The 23,481-nt window shown below is 61.3% G+C and overlaps 1 protein-coding gene across 1 annotated transcript in view; it reads right to left on the bottom strand.

Annotated features, from left to right (window-relative positions):
- The window catches only part of LOC116241116 (uncharacterized), a 61,091-nt gene that overhangs the window by 30,885 nt on the left and 6,725 nt on the right, over positions 1-23,481 (bottom strand). The window contains exons 4-13 of the mRNA XM_090128072.1: positions 22,606-22,772; positions 21,386-21,448; positions 19,941-20,074; positions 17,468-17,675; positions 11,822-11,984; positions 10,195-10,349; positions 8,018-8,162; positions 4,785-4,905; positions 2,360-2,402; positions 1,174-1,207 (exon numbers count right to left, since the gene is read on the bottom strand). Coding sequence (XP_089984198.1) covers positions 1,174-1,207; positions 2,360-2,402; positions 4,785-4,905; positions 8,018-8,162; positions 10,195-10,349; positions 11,822-11,984; positions 17,468-17,675; positions 19,941-20,074; positions 21,386-21,448; positions 22,606-22,772 — 1,233 coding nt within the window. The remainder of the gene's footprint in view (positions 1-1,173; positions 1,208-2,359; positions 2,403-4,784; positions 4,906-8,017; positions 8,163-10,194; positions 10,350-11,821; positions 11,985-17,467; positions 17,676-19,940; positions 20,075-21,385; positions 21,449-22,605; positions 22,773-23,481) is intronic.

Below are 23,481 nucleotides of genomic sequence, written 5' to 3'. Positions count from 1 at the left end.
ACAGTTGTGGGGTGAGTGATGGGGTCAGCTATGGGGTCAGCTGGGCGGTGAGTTATGGGGTGAGATGTGGGGGACCCCATAAAACCCCATAGCACCCCATAGGGACCCCATAGTGCCCCATAGGGAACCATAGCACCCCATAGCGCCCCATAGTGCCCCATAGGGACCCCATAGCACCCAACAGGGACCCCATAGCGCCCCATAGGGACCCCTTAGCACCCCACAGCACCCCACTGTGCCCCACAGGGACCCTATAAGGACCCCATAGCACCCCATAGGGACCCCATAGGGACCCCATAGCACCTCATAGGGACCCCATAACACCCTATAGCACCCCAGAGCACCCCATAGGGACCCATAGCACCCCATAGGGACCCCATAGCACCCTATAGGGACCCCATAGCACCCTATAGCACCCCATAACGCCCCATAGGGACCCCATAGCACCCCATAGGGCCCCACAGCTCCCCATACAGACCCCATAGCGCCCCATAGCACCCCATAGGGACCCCATAGCACCCCATAGCGCCCCATAGAGACCCCATATCAACCTATAGCACCCCATAGCACCCTATAGCGCCCCATAGCACCCCATAGGGACCCCATAGCACCCTATAGCGCCCCATAGGATCCCAAAGGGACCACAAAGGGACCCCATAGCACCCCATAGTGCCCCACAGGGACCCCATAGCACCCCATAAGGACCCCATAGCGCCCCATAGCGCCCCATAGGGACCCCATAGCACCCCATAGGATCCCATAGAACCCCATAGCGCCCCATAGGAACCCCATAACACCCCATAAGGACCCCATAGCGCCCCATAGGGACCCCATAGCACCCCATAGGATCCCATAGCACCCCATAGGGACCCCATAGCGCCCCATAGCGCCCCATAGCGCCCCATAGGGACCCCATAGCACCCCATAGGATCCCATAGCACCCCATAGGGACCCCATAGCGCCCCATAGCGCCCCATAGCGCCCCATAGGGACCCCATAGCACCCCATAGGATCCCATAGCACCCCATAAGGACCCCATAGCGCCCCATAGAGCCCCATAGTGCCCCATAGGGACCCCATAGCATCCCATAGGATCCCATAGCACCCCATAGGGACCCATAGGGACCCCATAGAGACCCCATAGCGCCCCATAGCGCCCCCCAGCTCCCTCACCGTCCCGTCGCTGCTTCGGAGCCTCCATGGGTGCCTGGAATTGGGGTCAGAAACCCCAAAATCGGTCAACGAAGGAACAGAGCTCAGCGCCAAAACCCCACAAACCACCCCAAAACCACAAAACCCCACAAACAGCCCCAAAACCCACAGCCCCAAAACCGCACAAAGTTCCCAAAACCCCACAAACCGCCCCCAAATGCCAAAACCTGCCCCAAACCCCACAAAGTGCCCCAAAACCCCACAAATCGCCCCCAAACCCCACAAACTGCCCCAAGACCCACAAACTGCCCCCAAATCCCACAAACCGCCCCCAAACCCCAAAACCTGCCCCAAACCCCACAGACCCAAACCCCACAAACTGCCCCAAAACCCCAAAACCCCACAAACCGCCCCAAAACCCCACAAACCGCCCCAAAACCCCAAAACACCACAAGCAGCCCCTAAACCCACAAACCTGCCCCCAAAACCCCAAAACCGCCCCAAAACCCCACAAGCAGCCCCAAAACCCCACAAACCGCCCCAAATCCGCTCCAAAACCCCACAAAATTCCCCCGAATCCCAAAACATTCCTCCAACCGTCCCTCACCCCACAGATCCCCCTCACCCCATAACTCCTCCCCACCCCACAACCGTCCCTCACCCCATAGATCCGGCCCGCCCCATAGATCTCTCACCCCACAGATCCCCTCACCCCACAGATCCCTCACCCCATAGACCTCCCACCCCATAGATCTCTCACCCCATAACTCCTCCCCACCCCACAACTGTCCCTCGCCCCATAGATCTCCCACCCCACAGATCTCCCACCCCATAACTTTTACCCCACCCCATAACCGTTCCCCACCCCACAGATCTCCCACCCCATAGCTGTGCATCACCCCATAGATCTCTCACCCCATAGATTGCCCTCACCCCATAACCATCCCTCACCCCATAGATCTCTCACCCCATAACTCCTCCCCACCCCATATCCATGCCTCACCCCATAGATCCGGCCCGCCCCATAGATCCCGCTCACCCCATAGATCTCCCACCCCACAGATCCCCCTCACCCCACAGATCTCCCGCCCCATAACCACGCCTCACCCCACAGATTTCTGTCCCTGGCCCCACAGCTCCCCCACCCCACACCCGCGTCCCCCCCGCCCCACACTTATGGGGCGCCCCACACGTTTTGCCCACTCACCCCATTGGGGTCAGGGATTGGGGTCGGCCCGGCGCTGCAGTTCCTGTGGGGCAGAGCGGCTCATTTGCATCCCATTTGCATCTCATTTGCATCTCATTTGCATCTCATTTGCATCTCATTTGCATCTCATTTGCATCCCATTTGCATCTCATTTGCATCCAGCATCCCCATAGCGAGCCCCACAGCTCCTCCTGCCCCACAGATTGCCCCATAAGTCCCCAGCCCCATAGATTGCCCCATAAGTCCCCAGCCCCACAGATTGCCCCATATGTCTCCTGCCCCACAGATTGCCCCACAGCTCCCCCTGCCCCACACATCCCCAGCCCCACAGATCACCCCACACATCACCCCATATCTCCTCCTGCCCCACACATCACCCCATAGCCCCACAAGTCACCCCACAGCTCCCCCAGCCCCACACATCACCCACACATCGACCCCCAACCCCCCCAGCCCCACACATCGCCCCACACATCGCCTCCCCCCCCAGCCCCACACATTCCCCCGTACGTCCCCCAGCCCCACACATTGACCCACACATCATCCAACCCCTCTGCCCCACACATTGACCCCCAACTCCCCCAGCCCCACACATCGCCCCACGTATCCAACTCCCTCTGCCCCACACCTCACCCCACACATTGACCCCCAACCCCTTCTGCCCCACACATTCCCCTGTATCTCCCCCCCAGCCCCACGCATCACCCCACAGCTCCCCCTGCCCCACACGTCGCCCCATATCTTCCCAGCCCCACACATCACCCCATAGCTCCTCCTGCCCCACACCAACCCCACACATCACCCCATATGAACCCCAACTCCCCCAGCCCCACACATCCCCAAACGCCCCCCAGCCCCACACATCACCCCACACATTGACCCCCATCTCCCCCTGCCTCACACTTTGCCCCACAGCTCCCCCAGCCCCACACATCACCCCATAGCTCCTCCTGCCCCACACATCACCCCACAGCCCCATAAGTCACCCCACAGCTCCCCCCGCCCCACACATCCCCCAAATGCCTTCCAGCCCCACGCATCACCCCATAACTCCCCCTGCCCCACACTTTGCCCCATAGCTCCCCCAGCCCCACAGCTCACCCCACACATCACTGCCGCCCCACACATCACCCCACAGCTCCCCCTGCCCCACACATTGCCCCATATCTCCCCCAGCCCCCCAACTCACCCCACACATCCCCAAATGCCCCCCAGCCCCACACATCGCCCCATATCCCCCCCAGCCCCACAGCTCCCCCAGCCCCACAGATCGCCCCACACATCCCCACACATCTCCCCCTGCCCCACAGCTCCCCAGCCCCACACATCACCTCATAGCCCCATAACTCACCCCATATCTCCCCCTGCCCCACACTTCGCCCCACAGCTCCCCCAGCCCCACACATCACCCAACTCCTCTGCCCCACACATTCCCCAAAAGCCCCCCCAGCCCCACACATTGACCCCCAAACCTCCCAGCCCCACACATCGCCCCACACATCCCCCCATATCTCCCCTGCCCCACAGCTCCCCCAGCCCCACACATCGCCCCACACATCACCCACCCACCCCTGCCCCACACTTTGCCCCACAGCTCCCCCAGCCCCACAACTCACCCCACACATCCCCCAAATGTCCCCCAGCCCCACACATCGCCCCATATCCCCCCCAGCCCCACACATCGCCCCACACATCACCCCACACATCACCCACCCACCCCTGCCCCACACTTTGCCCCATATCCCCCCCAGCCCCACAGCTCCCCCAGCCCCACACATCGCCCCACACATCACTGCTGCCCCACACATCCCCCAAGTGCCCCCCAGCCCCACACATCACCCCACAGCTCCCCCTGCCCCACACTTTGCCCCACACATTCCACCAAAGCCCCCAGCCCCACACATCGCCCCACACATCCCCACACATCTCCCCCTGCCCCACAGCTCCCCAGCCCCACACATCACCCCATAGCTCCTCCTGCCCCACACATCACCCCACACTTCACCCCTGCCCCACACATCCCCCAAACGCCCCCCAGCCCCACGCTTTGCCCCATATCTCACCCAGCCCCACACATCACCCCACACATCCCCCAAACCCCACGGCCCCACTCATCGCCCCATAGCTCCTCCTGCCCCACACATCACCCCACACATTGACCCCCATCTCCCCCAGCCCCACACATCCCTCAAATGCCCTCAGCCCCACACATCGCCCCACACATCCCCACACATCTCCCCCTGCCCCACAGCTCCCCAGCCCCACACTTTGCCCCATATCTCCCCCAGCCCCACAACTCACCCCACACATCCCCCAAACGCCCCCCAGCCCCACACATCGCCCCATATCCCCCCCAGCCCCACAGCTTCCCCAGCCCCACACATCGCCCCATTCGACCCCCTCCCCACCCCCTCCCACTCCTCACCTGAGGGCGTGGCTTCGCTGTGGGCGGAGCTTCCGTAGCCCCGCCCCCTCCAGACCTCCGCAAACAAAGATGGCGCCGCCCAGCGCCGCCGCCGCCGCCGCCATGGGGGGAAACGGGGGGGCTGCGGGAAGGGGGCGGGGTCAGGAGGCCACGCCCCCACCAGAGGCCACGCCCCCACTCAGACCACGCCCTCCTACAAAGACGTCGCCCCCATCGGAGGCCACGCCCCCATCAGAGGCCAAGCCCCTCGTAGGCCACGCCCCCTGTGTGCCACGCCCTCACCAGAGGCCACGCCCCCAGCAGAGGCCTCGCCCCTCGTAGGCCACGCCCCCCGTGGGCCACGCCCTCACCAGAGGCCACGCCCCCAGCAGAGGCCTCACCCCTCGTAGGCCACGCCCCCTCATAGGCCACGCCTCCATCCGAGACCACGCCTTCCTCGTAGGGCACGCCCCCTATAGGCCACGCCCCCTATAGGCCACGCCCCCTACAGGACACCCCCTCTACCCCATAGGGATCCTTACCCATAGGACCCCCAACCCCATAAGAGCCCCCACCCCACAGGACCCCCGACCCCATAGAGATCCTTACCCCATAAGATCCCCCACCCCCTAAGACCGCCAACCCCATAGGGATCCCGACCCCATAGGGATCCTCACCCCATAAGACCCCCGACCCCATAGGGATCCTCACCCCATAAGACCCCTGACCCCATAGGGATCCTCACCCCATAAGACCCCCGACCCCATAGGGATCCTCACCCCATAAGACCCCTGACCCCATAGGGATCCTCACCCCATAAGACCCCAACCCCATAGGAACCCCCACCCCACAGGACCCCCATCCCATACGGCCCCTGACCCCATAGGGATCCTCACCCCATAAGACCCCACCCCATAAGACCCCACCCCACAGGACCCCTGGCCCCATAGGACTCCTGGCCCCATAAGACCCCCGACCCCATAGGACCCCCATCCCATAGCCCCCCCCACCCCACAGGACCACCACCCCATAGGGATCCTCACGTCATAGGACCCCTGACCCCAAAGGGATCCTCACCCCATAGGGATCCTCGGCCCCCACCCCATAGGGATCCTTACCCCATACGACCCCTGACCCCATAAGACCCCGACCCCATAGGGATCCTCACCCCATAAGACCCCCGACCCCACAGGACCCCCATCCTATAGGACCCCTGACCCCATAGGGATCCCCACCTCATAGGGATCCTCACCCCATAAGACCCCAACCCCAAAGGGATCCTCACCCTATAGAACCCCTGACCCCATAGGGATCCTCACTCCATAAGACCCCGACCCCATAGGGATCCTCACCCCATAGGACCCCCGACCCCATAGGGATCCTCACCCCATAGGGATCCTCACCCCATAAGGCCCCCGACCCCCCAGGACCCCCATCCCTTAAGACCGCGACCCCATAAGAATCCTTACCCCATAGGACCCCTGACCCCATAGGAGCCCCGACCCCATAAGACCCCGACCCCATAGGGATCCTCACCCCATAGGGATCCTCATCCCATAAGACCCCCGACCCCATAGGGATCCTCACCCCATAGGACCCCCGACCCCATAGGGATCCTCACCCCATAGGGATCCTCACCCCATAGGACCCCTGACCCCATAGGGATCCTCACCCCATAGGGATCCTCACCCCATAGGGATCCTCACCCCATAGGACCCCCGACCCCATAGGGATCCTCACCCCATAGGGATCCTCACCCCATAGGACCCCCGACCCCATAGGAATCCTCACCCCATAAAACCCCAGACTCCATAAGACCCCCGACCCCATAGGACCCCCGACCCCATAGGGATCCTCACCCCATAGGGATCCTCACCCCATAGGACCCCTGACCCCATAGGGATCCTCACCCCATAAGACCCCGGACCCCATAAGACCCCCGACCCCATAGGACCCCCGACCCCATAGGACCCCCGACCCCATAGGGATCCTCACCCCATACGACCCCCGACCCCATAGGGATCCTCACCCCATAGGGATCCTCACCCCATAGGACCCCTGACCCCATAGGGATCCTCACCCCATAAGACCCCCGACCCCATAAGACCCCCGACCCCATAGGACCCCCGACCCCATAGGACCCGTGACCCCATAAGACCCCCGACCCCATAGGGATCCTCACCCCATAAGACCCCTGACCCCATAGGGATCCTCACCCCATAAGACCCCTGACCCCATAGGACCCCTGACCCCATAGGGATCCTCACCCCATAAGACCCCGACCCCCAGGACCCCCACCCCATAGGACCCCTGACCCCATAGGGATCCTCAACCCATAGGACCTCTGACTCCATAAGACCCCGGCCCCATAGGGATCCTCACCCCATAGGGATCCTCACCCCATAAGACCCCTGACCCCATAGGGATCCTCACCCCATAGGACCCCTGACCCCATAAGACCCCCGACCCCATAGGGATCCTCACCCCATAGGACCCCTGACCCCATAGGACCCCCGACCCCATAGGACCCGTGACCCCATAGGGATCCTCACCCCATAGGGATCCTCACCCCATAGGACCCCCGACCCCATAGGACCCCTGACCCCATAGGGATCCTCACCCCATAGGGATCCTCACCCCATAGGACCCCTGACCCCATAGGACCCCTGACCCCATAGGGATCCTCACCCCATAGGACCCCCGACCCCATAGGGATCCTGACCCCATAAGACCCCCCACCCCATAGGGATCCTCACCCCATAGGACCCCTGACCCCATAAGACCCCCCACCCCATAGGGATCCCCACCCCATAGGGATCCTCACCCCATAGGACCCCTGACCCCATAGGGATCCTCACCCCATAAGACCCCTGACCCCATAGGGATCCTCACCCCATAGGACCCCTGACCCCATAGGGATCCTCACCCCATAGGACCCCTGACCCCATAGGGATCCTCATCCCATAGGGATCCTCATCCCATAAGACCCCTGACCCCATAGGAATCCTCACCCCATAGGACCCCCGACCACCACAGGACCCCCACCCCATAGGACCCCCGACCCCATAGGGATCCTCACCCCATAAGACCCCGACCAAAAAGGGATCCTCAACCCATAGGGATCCTTACCCCATAAGACCCCGGACCCCATAGGAATCCTCACCCCATAGGGATCCTCACCCCATAGGACCCCCGACCCCATAGGACCCGTGACCCCATAAGGCCCCGCCCCCCCGGCCCCCGTCCCCACTCACCGCCGCGCAGCGGCTGCCAGCGGCGCTGCCGGCCTCCCAGCAGCAGGGGGCGCTCACTGCGATCCTCCCCGAAGGCGCCGCGCCCGCCGAAGACGAGCAGCGTCCCGTCCGACGGCACGGCGGCGTGCAGCGCCAGCGGGGGCGCCTGCGGGACACGGCGGGTGGGCGGGGCGGCGCGGGGACCGCGGGGACCATAGGGAACATAGGGACCATAGGGGCACATGGGGACCATAGGGATCATAGGGACCATAGGGGCACATGGGGACCATAGGGAACATAGGGACCATAGGGATCATAGGGACACATAGGGACACATAGGGACACATGGGGACCATAGGGACCATAGGGATCATAGGGACACATGGGGACACATAGGGGCACATGGGGACCATAGGGACCATAGGGACCATAGGGACACATGGGGACCATAGGGGCACATGGGGACCATAGGGACCATAGGGACCATAGGGGCACATGGGGACCATAGGGACCATAGGGATCATAGGGACACATAGGGACACATAGGGGCACATGGGGACCATAGGGACCATAGGGACCATAGGGACACATGGGGACCATAGGGGCACATGGGGACCATAGGGACCATAGGGACCATAGGGGCACATGGGGACCATAGGGACCATAGGGATCATAGGGACACATAGGGACACATAGGGGCACATGGGGACCATAGGGACCATAGGGACCATAGGGACACATGGGGACCATAGGGGCACATGGGGACCATAGGGACCATAGGGACCATAGGGGCACATGGGGACCATAGGGACCATAGGGGCACATGGGGACCATAGGGACCATAGGGACCATAGGGGCACATGGGGACCATAGGGACACATGGGGACCATAGGGACCATAGGGATCATAGGGACACATGGGGACCATAGGGGCACATGGGGACCATAGGGACCATAGGGACCATAGGGACACATGGGGACCATAGGGGCACATGGGGACCATAGGGACCATAGGGACCATAGGGACACATGGGGACCATAGGGGCACAGAGGGACCATAAGGACCATAGGGACCATAGGGACACACAGGGACACAGAGGGAATAGGGACACACAGGGACCATAGGGACACATAGGGACCATAGGGGCACATTGGGACCATAGGGACACACAGGGACACATAGGGACCATAGGGACCATAGGGACCCAGAGAGACCCATAGGGACCCATAGGGACCATACGGACACTTAGGGACACATAGGGACCATAGGGACCCATAGGGGCACATAGGGACACATAGGACCCGTAGGGACCCATAGATACCCACAGAGACCCATAGAGAGACCCCATAGAAACCCATAGAGACCCCATAGAGACCCATAGAGACCCCATAGGCAGACCCCATAGGGACCCACTGGGACCCATAGGGACCCACAGGGACCCATAGGGACACACAGGGACCAATAGGGACACATAGGGACCCATAGAGACCCATGGAGACCCCATAGAGACCCCATAGGGACCCATAGGGACCCTATAGGGACCCATAGAGACCCCATAGAGACCCCAAGGACCCCATAGAGGCCCACAGACACACATAGGGACCCATAGGGACCATAGGGACCCATAGAGACCTCATAGAGACCCATAGGGACCCATAGGGACACGTAGAGACACATAGGGACATGTAGGGACCCATAGGGACCATAGGGGCACATAGGGACCACAGGGACCATAGAGACCCATAGAGACCCCATCAAGACCCATAGGGACCCACAGAGACCCATAGAGACCCATAGAGAGACCCATAGGGACCCCATAGGGACCCATAGAGACCCATAGGGACGCATAGGGACGCATAGGGAGACCCATAAAAACCCCATAGAGACACATAGGGACCCATAGGAACCCCATAGAGACCCATGGAGACCCCATAGAAACCCATAGAGACCCATAGAGACCCATAGGAGCCGATAGAGACACATAAAGACCCAGAGAGACCCATAGGGACTCCATAGAGACCCATAGAGACCCCATCGAGAGACCCCATAGAGACACCCCATAGAGACTCTTAGAGACCCCATAGAGACCCATAGAGAGACCCCATAGGAACCCGTAGAGACCCATAGAGAGACCCCATAGAGACACCCATACAGACCCCATAGAAACCCCATAGCTGCCCCCCCCCCCGACCCCATACCCGGCATCCCGGCTCCTGCAGTACCGCCTCCCACCGCAGGGGGGCGCAGTGCAGGCGGTGCAGCTCCCCGGAAGCGCCCAGCAGGGGCCGCCATCCGCCATAGACGAACACGGACCGCGAGGGGGCGTCGTAAACAGCCACGTGACCCAGGAGCGCTGCGGGGGGCGGGGCCAAGTCAGGGGGCGGGGCTATCAGAATGGGGCGGGGCTTCGTGTGTGGGGGCGGGGCCATAGAAGTGGGCGGGGTTTGTAAAGCGGCAATATCATGGGGCGTGGCTTTCGGCAAGGGGGCGTGGTCACGCAGGGGGCGTGGTCTAGTGAAAAAGGAGGGGTCTGGAGAAGGGGCGGGGCTTCAGTGGTGGGCGGATTAATGCAAATGAGGACTTCGAATGGAACGGGACTGTCGGAATGGGCGGAGCTTCATAAAGGGGCGTGGCTTGGTTGGGGGCGTGGCTTCGACAAGGGGCGGTGCTCCGATGGGCGGGGCCATGCAAATGAATGGCTTCCAAATGGGGCGGGGCCAGAACAAATGGCTGTGGCTTCAATAAGGGGGCGGGGCATCGTTGGGCGGGGCTATGCAAATGAAGGGCTTTAAATGGGGATGGGGCGTGGAAATGGGCGGGGCTTCCTAAGGAGGGGGCGTGGCCTGGAGTTGGGGTGGGGCTATTGTTGGGGGCGTGGTTTTCTGTAATGGTGGGGCTATAGGGGGCGGGGCTAGTTGGGGTGGGCGGAGCGACACCTGGGCGGGGCCTCATCAGGAGGCGGGGCCACGTGAAAGGGGCGTGACTACAGTGGTCCCCATAGAGAGACCCATAGAGACCCATAGAGGGACCCCACAGAGATCCCATAGAGACCCATAGAGACCCATAGGGACCCCATAGGGACCCCATAGGGACCCAATAGAGAAACCCCATAGAGACCCATAGAGAGATCCCACAGAGATCCCTCAGAAAGACCCATAGAGACCCCATAGACGCCATAGAGACCCATAGAGACCCCATAGAGATCCCATAGACACCCCATAGAGACCCATAGAGAACCCATAGACCCCATAGAGACCCATAGAGACCCATAGAGAGACCCCATAGAGAGACCCCATAGGGACCCATAGAGACCCCATAGAGACCCAGAGAGACCCCATAGAGCCCCATAGAGACCCCATAGGGACCCATAGAGACCCCATAGAGACCCAGAGAGACCCCATAGAGACCCCATAGGGACCCCATAGGGACCCCACAGGGACCCATAGAGACACCCCATAAAAACCCCATAGAGACCCATAGAGACCCAGAGAGACCCAGAGAGACCCAGAGAGATACCCCATAGAGACCCCACAGAGACCCATAGGGAGCCCATAGGGACCCCATAGGGACCCCACAGAGACCCATAGGGACCCCATAGAGAGACCCCATAGAGACCCAGAGAGAGACCCCATAGAGACCCATGGACAGACCCATAGAGAGACCCATAGAGACCCCATAAAAACCCCATAGAGACCCAGAGAGAGACCCCATAGAGACCCCATAGGACCCCATAGGGACCCATAGAGACCCATAGAGACCCATAGAGACCCCATAGGGACCCCACAGAGACCCACAGCACCCCACGCAGCCCCACAGAGCCCCCACCTGTAGGGCCGGGTCCCGGTGCCCACAGCTCTGCCCACTGCCCGCCCCGCAGGGCCCACAGCCGGCGGTTGACCCCCAGCTGTGGGTTGAAGCCCCCCAGCAGCAGCAGCCCCACGGCGCCCGCGGGGGTCAGCGTGTGGCCCAGCAGGGGGGGGGGCGGATCCTAGAGGGGGAGATTTGGGGTCACGGGGGGTCACGGGGGGTCGTGACCCCAAGGGATCCCAGTGTGCCCCATCGGACCCCCGTGGGACACCCAGAAACCCCACAGGACCCATAGGACACCAGAAGAACCCCACAGGACCCCCCTAGACCCCATAAACCCCATAGGACCCATAGGACCCCCATGGGACACCCAGAAACCCCACACGACCCATAGGACCCCCCACGAGCCCCATAGGACACCCATGGGACCCCCATAAACCCCACAGGACCCATAGGACCCCCCACGAGCCCCATAGGACCCCCATGGGACCCCCATAAACCCCACAGGACCCATAGGACCCCCCACGAGCCCCATAGGACACCCATGGGACCCCTATAAACCCCACAGGACCCATAGGACACCAGAAGAACCCCACAGGACCCCCATGGGACCCCCATAAACCACACAGGACCCATAGGACCCCCGTGGGACCCCCAGAAACCCCATAGGACCCATAGGACCCCCATGGGACCCCCAGAAACCCCACAGGACCCATAGGACACCAGAAGAACCCCACAGGACCCCCCTAGACCCCATAAACCCCATAGGACCCATAGGACACCCATGGGACCCCCATAAACCCCACAGGACCCATAGGACACCAGAAGAACCCCACAGGACCCCCATGGTACCCCCATAAACCCCATAGGACCCATAGGACCCCCATGGGACCCCCATAAACCCCACAGGACCCATAGGACACCAGAAGAACCCCACAGGACCCCCCCTACACCCCTTAAACCCCATAGGACCCATAGGACCCCCGTGGGACACCCAGAAACCGCACAGGACCCATAGGACCCCCCACGAGCCCCATAGGACACCCATGGGACCCCTATAAAACCCACAGGACCCATAGGACCCCCCACGAGCCCCATAGGACACCCATGGGACCCCTATAAACCCCACAGGACCCATAGGACACCAGAAGAACCCCACAGGACCCCCCCTGGACCCCATAAACCCCATAGGACCCATAGGACCCCCATGGGACCCCCATAAACCCCACAGGACCCATAGGACCCCCCACGAGCCCCATAGGACACCCATGGGACCCCCATAAACCCCACAGGACCCATAGGACACCAGAAGAACCCCACAGGACCCCCCCTAGACCCCATAAACCCCATAGGACCCATAGGACCCCCATGGGACCCCTATAAACCCCACAGGACCCATAGGACCCCCCACGAGCCCCATAGGACACCCATGGGACCCCCATAAACCCCATAGGACCCATAGGACACCAGAAGAACCCCACAGGACCCCCCCTAGACCCCATAAACCCCATAGGACCCATAGGACCCCCATGGGACCCCTATAAACCCCACAGGACCCATAGGACCCCCCACGAGCCCCATAGGACACCCATGGGACCCCCATAAACCCCACAGGACCCATAGGACACCAGAAGAACCCCACAGGACCCCCCCTAGACCCCATAAACCCCATAGGACCAATAGGACCCCCATGGGACACCCAGAAACCACACAGGACCCTTAGGACCCCCCACGAGCCCCATAGGACCCCCATGGGACCCCCATAAACCACACAGGACCCATAGGACCCCCATGGGATCCCCATAAACCCCACAGGACCCACAGGACACCAGAAGAACCCCACAGGACCCCCCCTACACCCCTTAAACCCCATAGGACCCATAGGACCCCCATGGGACACCCAGAAACCCCACAGGACCCATAGGACCCCCCACGAGCCCCATAGGACCCATAGGACCCCCATAAACCCCACAGGACCCATGGGACCCCCATGGGACCCCCATAAACCCCACAGGACCCATAGGACACCAGAAGAACCCCACAGGACCCCCCTAGACCCCATAAACCCCATAGGACCCATAGGACCCCCATGGGACCCCCATAAACCCCACAGGACACTTAGGACCCCCCACGAGCCCCATAGGACACCCATGGGACCCCTATAAACCACACAGGACCCATAGGACCCCACCAAATACCCCATAGGATCGTCATAAACCCCATAGGACCCATAGGACCCCATAGGACCCCCATGGGATCCCCATAAACCCCACAGGCCCCATAGGACCACAATACCCCCGCAGGACCCCCGCAAAACCCCCATGGGACCCCCATAAACCCCACAGGACCCATAGGACCCCCCCAAATACCCCATAGGATGCCCATAAACCCCATAGGACCCATAGGACCCCCATGGGACCCCCATAAACACCACAGGACCCATAGGACCCCCCCAAATACCCCATAGGATGCCCATAAACCCCACAGGACCCATAGGACCCCCATGGGACCCCCATGGGATCCCCAGAAACCTCACAGGACCCATAGGACACCAGAAGACCCCCCCCAGGACCCTCATAGGATCCCTATAAACCCCACAGGACCCATAGGACCCCCCACGAGCCCCATAGAACCCCATTGGACCCCCATGGGACACCCAGAAACCCCACAGGACCCACAGGACACCAGAAGAACCCCACAGGACCCCCCCTAGACCCCATAAACCCCATAGGACCAATAGGACACCTATGGGACCCCCAGAAACCCCATAGGACCCATAGGACCCCTATGGGACCCCCAGAAACCCCACAGACTCCCATAGGATCACAAAACCCCCCAGGACCCCCGCAGGACCCCCACGGGACCCCCCCAAATACCCCATAGGATCCCCAAAAACCCCATTGGAACCCCATGGGACACCCAGAAACCCCCCAGGACCCATAGGACACCAGAAGACCCCCCCAAGGACCCCCCCTAGACCCCATAAACTCCACAGGACCCCCACAGGACCCCCATAACCCCCCTACAGGACCATTTATGACCCCATAACCCCCACAGCACCCCTTCAAGGCCCCATAGAACCCCACACAACCCCATAACCCCCATACAGGACCCTTTTATGACCCCATAACCTCCACAGCACCCCTTCAAGACCCTATAGAACCCCACAGGACCCCATAACCCCCACAAGACCCCTCTAAGACCCCACAGAATCCCACAGGACCCCCATAGGACCCCCATAGTCCCCCTACAGGACCATTTATGACCCCATAGCCCCCCTACAGGACCCCTTCAAGACCCCATAGAGCCCCATGGGACCCCACACGACCCCATAACCCCCACAAGACCCCTCCAAGACCCCACAGAACCCCATGGGACCCCACACGACCCAATAACCCCCAAAAGACCCCTCTAAGACCCCATAGGACCCCCCAAAACCCCCATAGGCCCCCCATAGGACCCCACAGCCCCCCCTGAAGACCCCATAGAACCCCACAGGACCCCCATAACCCCCCGACAGGACCCTTTTATGACCCCATAGCCCCCCGCAGCATCCCTTCAAGACCCCATAGAACCCCACACGACCCCATAACCCCCACAAGACCCCTCTAAGACCCCATAGGACCCCACAGCCCCCCCTGAAGACCCCATAGAACCCCACAGGACCCCCATAACCCTCTACAAGACCCTTTTATGACCCCATAGCCCCCCATAGCACCCCTTCAAGATCCTATAGAACCCCACAGGACCCCATAACCCCCACAAGACCCCTCTAAGACCCCACAGAATCCCACAGGACCCCCATAAGACCCCCATAGTCCCCCTACAGGACCATTTATGACCCCATAGCCCCCCTACAGGACCCCTTCAAGACCCCATAGAGCCCCACACAACCCCATAACCCCCACAAGACCCCTCTAAGACCCCATAGGACCCCCCAAAACCCCCATAGGCCTCCCATAGAACCACACAGCCCCCCCTGAAGACCCCATAGAACCCCACAGTACCCCCATAACCCACCGACAGGACCCTTTTATGACCCCATAGCCCCCCGCAGCACCCCTTCAAGACCCCATAGAACCCCACACGACCCCATAACCCCCACAAGACCCCTCTAAGACCCCATAGGACCCCACAGCCCCCCCTGAAGACCCCATAGAACCCCACAGGACCCCCATAACCCCCCTACAGGACCCTTTTATGACCCCATAGCCCCCCACAGCACCCCTTCAAGACCCCATAGAACCCCACACGACCCCAAGACCGCCATAGGACCACTCTAAAACCCCATAGAACCCCACAGAATCCCATAACCCCCCCCAAGACCCCTCTAAGGCCCCATAGGACCCCACAGGACCCCCTTGAAGACCCCATAGAACCCCACAAGATCCCCATAACCCCCCTACAGGACCCTTTTATGACCCCATAGCCCCTCTACAGGATCCCTTCAAGACCCCATAGAACCCCACACGATCCCATAACCCCCACAAGACCCCTCTAAAACCCCATAGAACCCCACAGGACCCCCATAACCCCCACAAGACCCCTCTAAGACCCCACAGAATCCCACAGGACCCCCACAGGACCTCCATAGTCCCCCTACAGGACCATTTATGACCCCATAGTCCCCCTACAGGACCCCTTCAAGACCCCATAGAGCCCCACACAACCCCATAACCCCCACAAGACCCCTCTAAGACCCCATAGGACCCCCCAAAACCCCCATAGGCCTCCCATAGAACCACACAGCCCCCCCTGAAGACCCCATAGAACCCCACAGTACCCCCATAACCCCCCGACAGGACCCTTTTATGACCCCATAGCCCCCCACAGCACCCCTTCAAGACCCCATAGAACCCCACACGACCCCATAACCCCCACAAGACCCCTCTAAGACCCCACAGAATCCCCACAGGACCCCCATAGCCCCCCTACAGCACCCCTTCAAGACCCTATAGAACCTCACAGGACCCCATAACCCCCACAAGACCCCTCTAAGACCCCACAGAATCCCACAGGACCCCCATAAGACCCCCATAGTCCCCCTACAGGACCCCTTCAAGACCCCATAGAGCCCCACACAACCCCATAACCCCCACAAGACCCCTCCAAGACTCCACAGAACCCCATGGGACCCCACACGACCCCATAACCCCCACAAGACCCCTCTAAGACCCCATAGGACCCCACAGCCCCCCCTGAAGACCCCATAGAACCCCACAGGACCCCCATAACCCCCCTACAGGACCATTTACGACCCCATTGCCCCCCACAGCAACCCTTCAAGACCCCACAGAACCCCCCAAGACCCCCATAGGACCCCTCTAAGACCCCACAGAACCCCACAGGATCCCATAACCCCCACAAGACCCCTCTAAGACCCCACAGAATCCCCCAGGACCCCCATAGGACCCCTCTTAGACCCCACAGAACCCCACAGGACCCCCATAGGACCCCTCTAAGACCCCACAGAACCCCCCAGGACCCCCATAGGACCCGTTCAAGACCCCACAGAACCCCCCAGGACCCCCATAGGACCCCTCTAAGACCCCACAGAACCCCACAGGACCCCCATAGGACCCCTCTAAGACCCCACAGAACCCCCCAGGACCCCCATAGGACCCCACAGGACCCCCACAACTCCCCCCCCCCCCCCCAGCTCACACGGTGCTGCCGCCATTGCAGGCTGTGAAGGTGCAGCTCCCAGGAATCCCCCCCCACGTCCCCCCCCAGCAGCAGCCCCCCATGGATCACCATGGGGCCGCCGGGGGGCAGCAGGGCGGCAGCATGGAAGGCTCTGGGTGGGGGTCCAGGACCCCCCGTCGGACCCCCGGCCAACACCTGCGTCCAGCGCTGCGACCCTATGGAGAACCTATGGGGCAGCAAAGGGGAGGGGGAATGGGGGCAATAAGGGGGCGGGGCTACACGTTGGCCACGCCCCTTTATTGTGGCCACGCCCACAAGAACCCCCCCCACACGACCCCACAAGATCCCCCTCCCATATCCCCACCCCATAGACCCCCCCCCCCACAGATCCCATAGGGCCCCATATGACCCACAGACCCTATGGAGGATCTATGGGGCAGGAGGGTGGGTGTGGTCAATCAGGGGGCGGGGCTACACGTTGGCCACGCCCCCTATCGACATGGACACGCCCACAAGACCCCCCCCACGGCCCCCCTCTATAGAACCCCAATGGCCCCATATGACCCACAGACCCCATGGAGAACCTATGGGGCAGCAAAGGAGAGAGAGGGACAACAAGGGGGCGGGGCTACACGTTGGCCACGCCCCCATTTTAAAATGGCCACGCCCACAAGATCCCCCTCCCATATCCCCACCCCATAGACCTCCCCCCCCCCCAACAGATCCCATAGGGCCCCATATGACCCACAGACCCTATGGAGGATCTATGGGGCAGGAGGGTGGGTGTGGTCAATCAAGGGGAGGGGCTACACGTTGGACACGCCCCCTATCGACACGGCCACGCCCACAAGACCACCCCCCCACGACCCCCCTCTATAGAACCCCAATGGCCCCATATGACCCACAGACCCCATGGAGAACCTATGGGGCAGCAAAGGAGGGGGGGGGCAATAAGGGGGCGGGACTACACGTTGGCCACGCCCCTTTATTGTGGCCACGCCCACAAGAACCCCCCCACACACGACCCCTCCCCATAAACCCCCCTGCAGGGCCCCATATGACCCACAGACCCCATGGAGAATCAATGGGGCAGCAAAGGAGGCGGGGAATGGGGGCAATAAGGGGGCGGGGCTACACGTTGGCTACGCCCCCTATCGACATGGCCACGCCCACAAGACCCCCCCCCACGGCCCCCCTCTATAGAATCCCAATGGCCCCATATGACCCACAGACCCCATGGAGAACCTATGGGGCAGCAAAGGAGGGGGGGAATGGGGGCAATAAGGGGGCGGGGCTACACGTTGGCCACGCCCCTTTATCGTGGCCACGCCCACAAGTACCCCACCCACGTGACCCCTCCCCATAAACCCCCCTGCAGGGCCCCATATGACCCACAGACCCCATGGAGAATCAATGGGGCAGCAAAGGAGGCGGGGAATGGGGGCGACAAGGGGGCGGGGCTACACGTTGGCCACGCCCCCTATCGACATGGCCACGCCTACAATATCCCCCTCCCATATCCCCACCCCATAGACCCCCCCCCCCCACAGATCCCATAGGGCCCCATATGACCCACAGACCCCATGGAGGATCTATGGGGCAGGAGGGTGGGTGTGGTCAATCAGGGGGCGGGGCTACACGTTGGACACGCCCCCTATCGACATAGCCACGCCCACAAGACCCCCCCCACGGCCCCCCCATATAGAACCCCAATGGCCCCATATGACCCACAGACCCCATGGAGAACCTATGGGGCAGCAAAGGAGGGGGGGGGGGCCAATAAGGGGGCGGGGCTACACGTTGGCCACGCCCCTTTATCGTGGCCACGCCCACAAGTACCCCCCCCACACGACCCCTCCCCATAAACCCCCCTGCAGGGCCCCATAGGGCCCACAGACCCCATGGAGAACCTATGGGGCAGCAAAGGAGAGGGGGGGACAACAAGGGGGCGGGGCTACACGTTGGCCACGCCCCCTATCGACATGGCCACGCCCACAAGACCCCCCCACGACCCCAGCCCCATAAAAGGCCGGGTCTAAAAGTGGGCGTGGCCCCGAGAAAGGGGTGGGGCTACGAGGGGGCGGGGCTTTTCGTGAGGAGGCGGGGTCACTTAAGGGGTGTGGCTACAAATGGGCGGGGTTTTGTAAGAAGGTGAGCAGAGCTGTGGGGGGCGGGGCTATGAGGAAAAGGGGGCATGGCCAACAAAGGGGGCGGGGCTACTAGGGGTGTGTGGCATAAATGGGTGGGGTCTAAAATTGGGGGCGTGGTTTGAAAATAGGGGGCGTGGCCTAACAAAAGGAGAAAGGGAGGGAAGGGGTGGGGCAATGGGGGGTGGGCGGAGCCTGGCAGAAGGGCGGGGCATAGAAGAGGAACGTGGCCAATCACAAGGGGTGAGCCCAGGAGGGGGCGGGGCTAAAAAGTTTTAATAAAGGAATGGCCGAGGAAAGGGGCGTGGCTTCGAGTGGGGGGGCAGGAAGGGGGCGTGTCCTACCTGTATAGCGTTCCCAGCATGCCTTGCTGCAGAGACACGCCCCCAAAGAGCCAGAGGGCGGGGCCAAAGGGGGCGGGGCCAAGAGCCGGCAGCAGCGAATGGCCGAAGCGCTGCAGGAAGGGGGCGGGGCCAGGCTGGGGAAAAGGGGCGGGGTCACAGAGAGACACGGAGACATTGGGACACATAGGGACCCACAGCGACCCCATAGAGACCCATAGGGACCCATACAGACCCCATAGAGAGACCCCATAGAACCCCGTAGAGACCCATAGAGACCCCATAGAGCCCCATAGAGACCCCATAGAGACCCCATAGAGACCCATAGAGAGACGCCATAGAGACCTCACAGACCCCATAGAGACCCATAGAACTCCATAGAGACCCATAGAGACCCATAGAGACCCCAGAGAACCCCATACAGACCCATAGGGACTCATAGGGACCCATAGAGACCCCATAGAGACCCATAGGGACCCATAGAGACCCCATAGAGACCCCATAGAGACCCATAGAGACCCATAGAGCCCCATAGAGACCCATAGGGACCCATAGAGACCCATAGAGACCCATAGAAACCCATAGAGACCCATAGAGACCCATAGAAACCCATAGAACCCCATAGAGACCCATAGAGACCCACAGAGACCCCATAGAACCCCATAGAACCCCATAGAGACCCCATAGAGACCCCATAGAACCCCATAGAGACCCATAGAGACCCCAGAGAGACCCACAGAGACCCCACAGAGACCCATATAGGTCCCATAGAGACCCATAGAGAGACGCCATAGAGAGACCCATAGAAACCCCATAGAGACCCCATAGAGACCCATAGAGACCCCACAGAGACCCATAGAGACCCTGTAGAGATCCATAGAGACCCCATAGAAACCCCATAGAGACCCCACAGAGACCCATAGAGGTCCCATAGAGACCCATAGAGAGACGCCATAGAGAGACCCATAGAACCCCATAGAGACCCATAGAGCCCCGTAGAGACCCATAGGGACCCATAGAATCCCCATAGAGACCCATAGAAACCCACAGAACCCCATAGAGACCCATAGAGACCCATACAGACCCCATAGAGACCCCATAGAGACCCATAGAGACCCATAGAGACCCACAGAACCCCATAGAGACCCATAGAGACCCCATAGAGACCCCATAGAGACCCATAGAGCCCCGTAGAGACCCATAGGGACCCATAGGGACCCATAGAGACCCCATAGAGACCCATAGGGACCCATAGAGACCCATAGGGACCCATAGAGACCCCATAGAGCCCCATAGGGACCCATAGGGACCCCATAGAGCCCCATAGGGACCCATAGAGACCCATAGAGCCCCATAGAGACCCCATAGGGACCCATAGGGAGACCCCCCGCAGCCCTCCTTGCCCTGAGGCCGCACAGCGCCCCCCCGCGGCTCCTCCCCCCACTCACGGCTGCGTTTGCCTCCGCCCCCATTTCCTCCCATTCCAGGCTCCAATGCTCAGCGCAATCCGTCTGGGGGCGGGGCCGGAAGTGGGCGGGACCGGAAGTAGGCGGGACCGGAAGTGGGTGGGGGCGACAGCGGGGCGGGGTCAGGGCGGAGCCGCCCCATAACCGCACAGCTCCACCCCACAGCCGCTCCCCATAACCCCACCCCATAACCCCACCCCATAACCCACCCCATATCCCCACAACACTGCCCCATAGGTGGTCCCATAGATGCCCCCGTAGCCCCACCCCATAACCTACCCCATATCCTACCCCATATCCCACCCCATAGAGCCCCCCCATATCCCACCCCATAAACTCACCCCATAACCCAACCCCGTAACCCCACCCCATAACCCAACAAAAAACCCTGCCCCATAACCCCACCCCATATCCCACCCTATAATCCCACCTCACAACCCTGCCCCATAGCTCACCCCATAACCCTGCCCCATAGATGACCCCATAACCCCACCCCATATCCCACCCCATAACCCTGCCCCATGTCCCACCCACAACCCACCCCATAAGCCCCCCCATATCTCTGCCCCATATCCCGCCCCATATCCCACCCCATAAACCTGCCCCATATCTCACCCCATATCCCCCCATATATCCCACCCCATACCCCTGCCCCATAACCCCACCCATATCCCACCCAATAACCCCGCCCCATAACCCTGCCCCATATATCCCACCCCATAACCATGCCCCAAATCCCACCCCATATCCCCCCCATTGACCCTACCCCATAACCCCACCCCAAATCCCACCCCATATTCCCCCCATTGACCCCACCCCATAACCCCGCCCCATATCCCACCCCATAACCCCATCCCATAACCCCATATCTCACCCCATATCCTGTCCTATATCCTCGCCCCATATCCCACCCCATAACCCTGCCCCAAATCCCACCCCATACCCCACCCCATATCCCACCCCATAACCCTGCCCCAAATCCCACCCCATATCTCCCCCATTGACCCCACCCCATAATCCCACCCCACAACCCATCCCATAACCCCTCCATATCCCAACCCATATCCCCCCCATTGACCCCACCCCACATCCCACCCCATATCCCGCCCCATAACCCCACCCCAAATCCCCCCGTAACCCCCATTGACCCCGCCCACTTTTAAACCCCGCCCCCCTTCCCCCCCCAGGCCCCGCCCCCTCACCTCATTACACCCCTCCTCCTCCTCCCATTGGTCGGGGATGGGCGGTGGGGGCGTGGTCACGTCGGGCCACGCCCCGCAGTCGGCCCCGCCCCCCGGCCCCGCCCCGCAGAGCCGCACGGTGACGTTGAGCCCCGGGTCGGGAGCCTCGCTGTACACAGCCAGCAGCCCTGCGGGGACCCATAGGGAACAATAGGGACCCATAGAGACCCATAGAGACCCATAGAGACCCATAGAGACCCATAGAGACCCCATAGAGACCCATAGAGACCAATAGAGACCCATAGAGACCCCATAGAGACCCATAGAGACCAATAGAGACCCATAGAGACCCCATAGAGACCCATAGGGACCCATAGAGACCCATAGGGACCAATAGAGACCCATAGGGACCCAGAGAGCCCCATAGAGCCCCATAGAGACCCATAGAGACCAATAGAGACCCATAGAGACCCCATACAGAGCCCCATAGAGACCCAACAGAGACCCCATAGAGAGACCCCATAGAGACCCCATAGAGACACATAGAGAGCCCCATAGAGACCCCATAGAGACCCCATAGGGACCAATAGAGACCCATAGAGACCCCATAGAGAGACCCCACAGAAACCCATAGAAACCCATAGAGACCCATAGAAACCCATAGAGACCCCATAGAGACCCATAGAGAGCCCCATAGAGACCCCATAGAGACCCCATAGGGACCCCGTAGAGACCCCATAGGGACCCCGTAGAGACCCATAGAGAGCCCCATAGAGACCCCATAGAGACCCCATAGAGACCCATAGAGACCCATAGAGACCCCATAGAGACCCATAGAGACCCCATAGAGAGACCCCATAGAGACCCCATAGAGACCCCATAGGGACCAATAGAGAC

Source organism: Phasianus colchicus, chromosome 32 (genome assembly GCF_987193195.1).
Source record: "Phasianus colchicus chromosome 32, bPhaCol1.hap1.1, whole genome shotgun sequence".
Lineage (NCBI taxonomy): Eukaryota > Metazoa > Chordata > Aves > Galliformes > Phasianidae > Phasianus > Phasianus colchicus.
The sequence above is the reverse complement of the archived record's forward strand: the minus strand, read 5'-3'. Positions and strand labels throughout refer to the sequence as shown.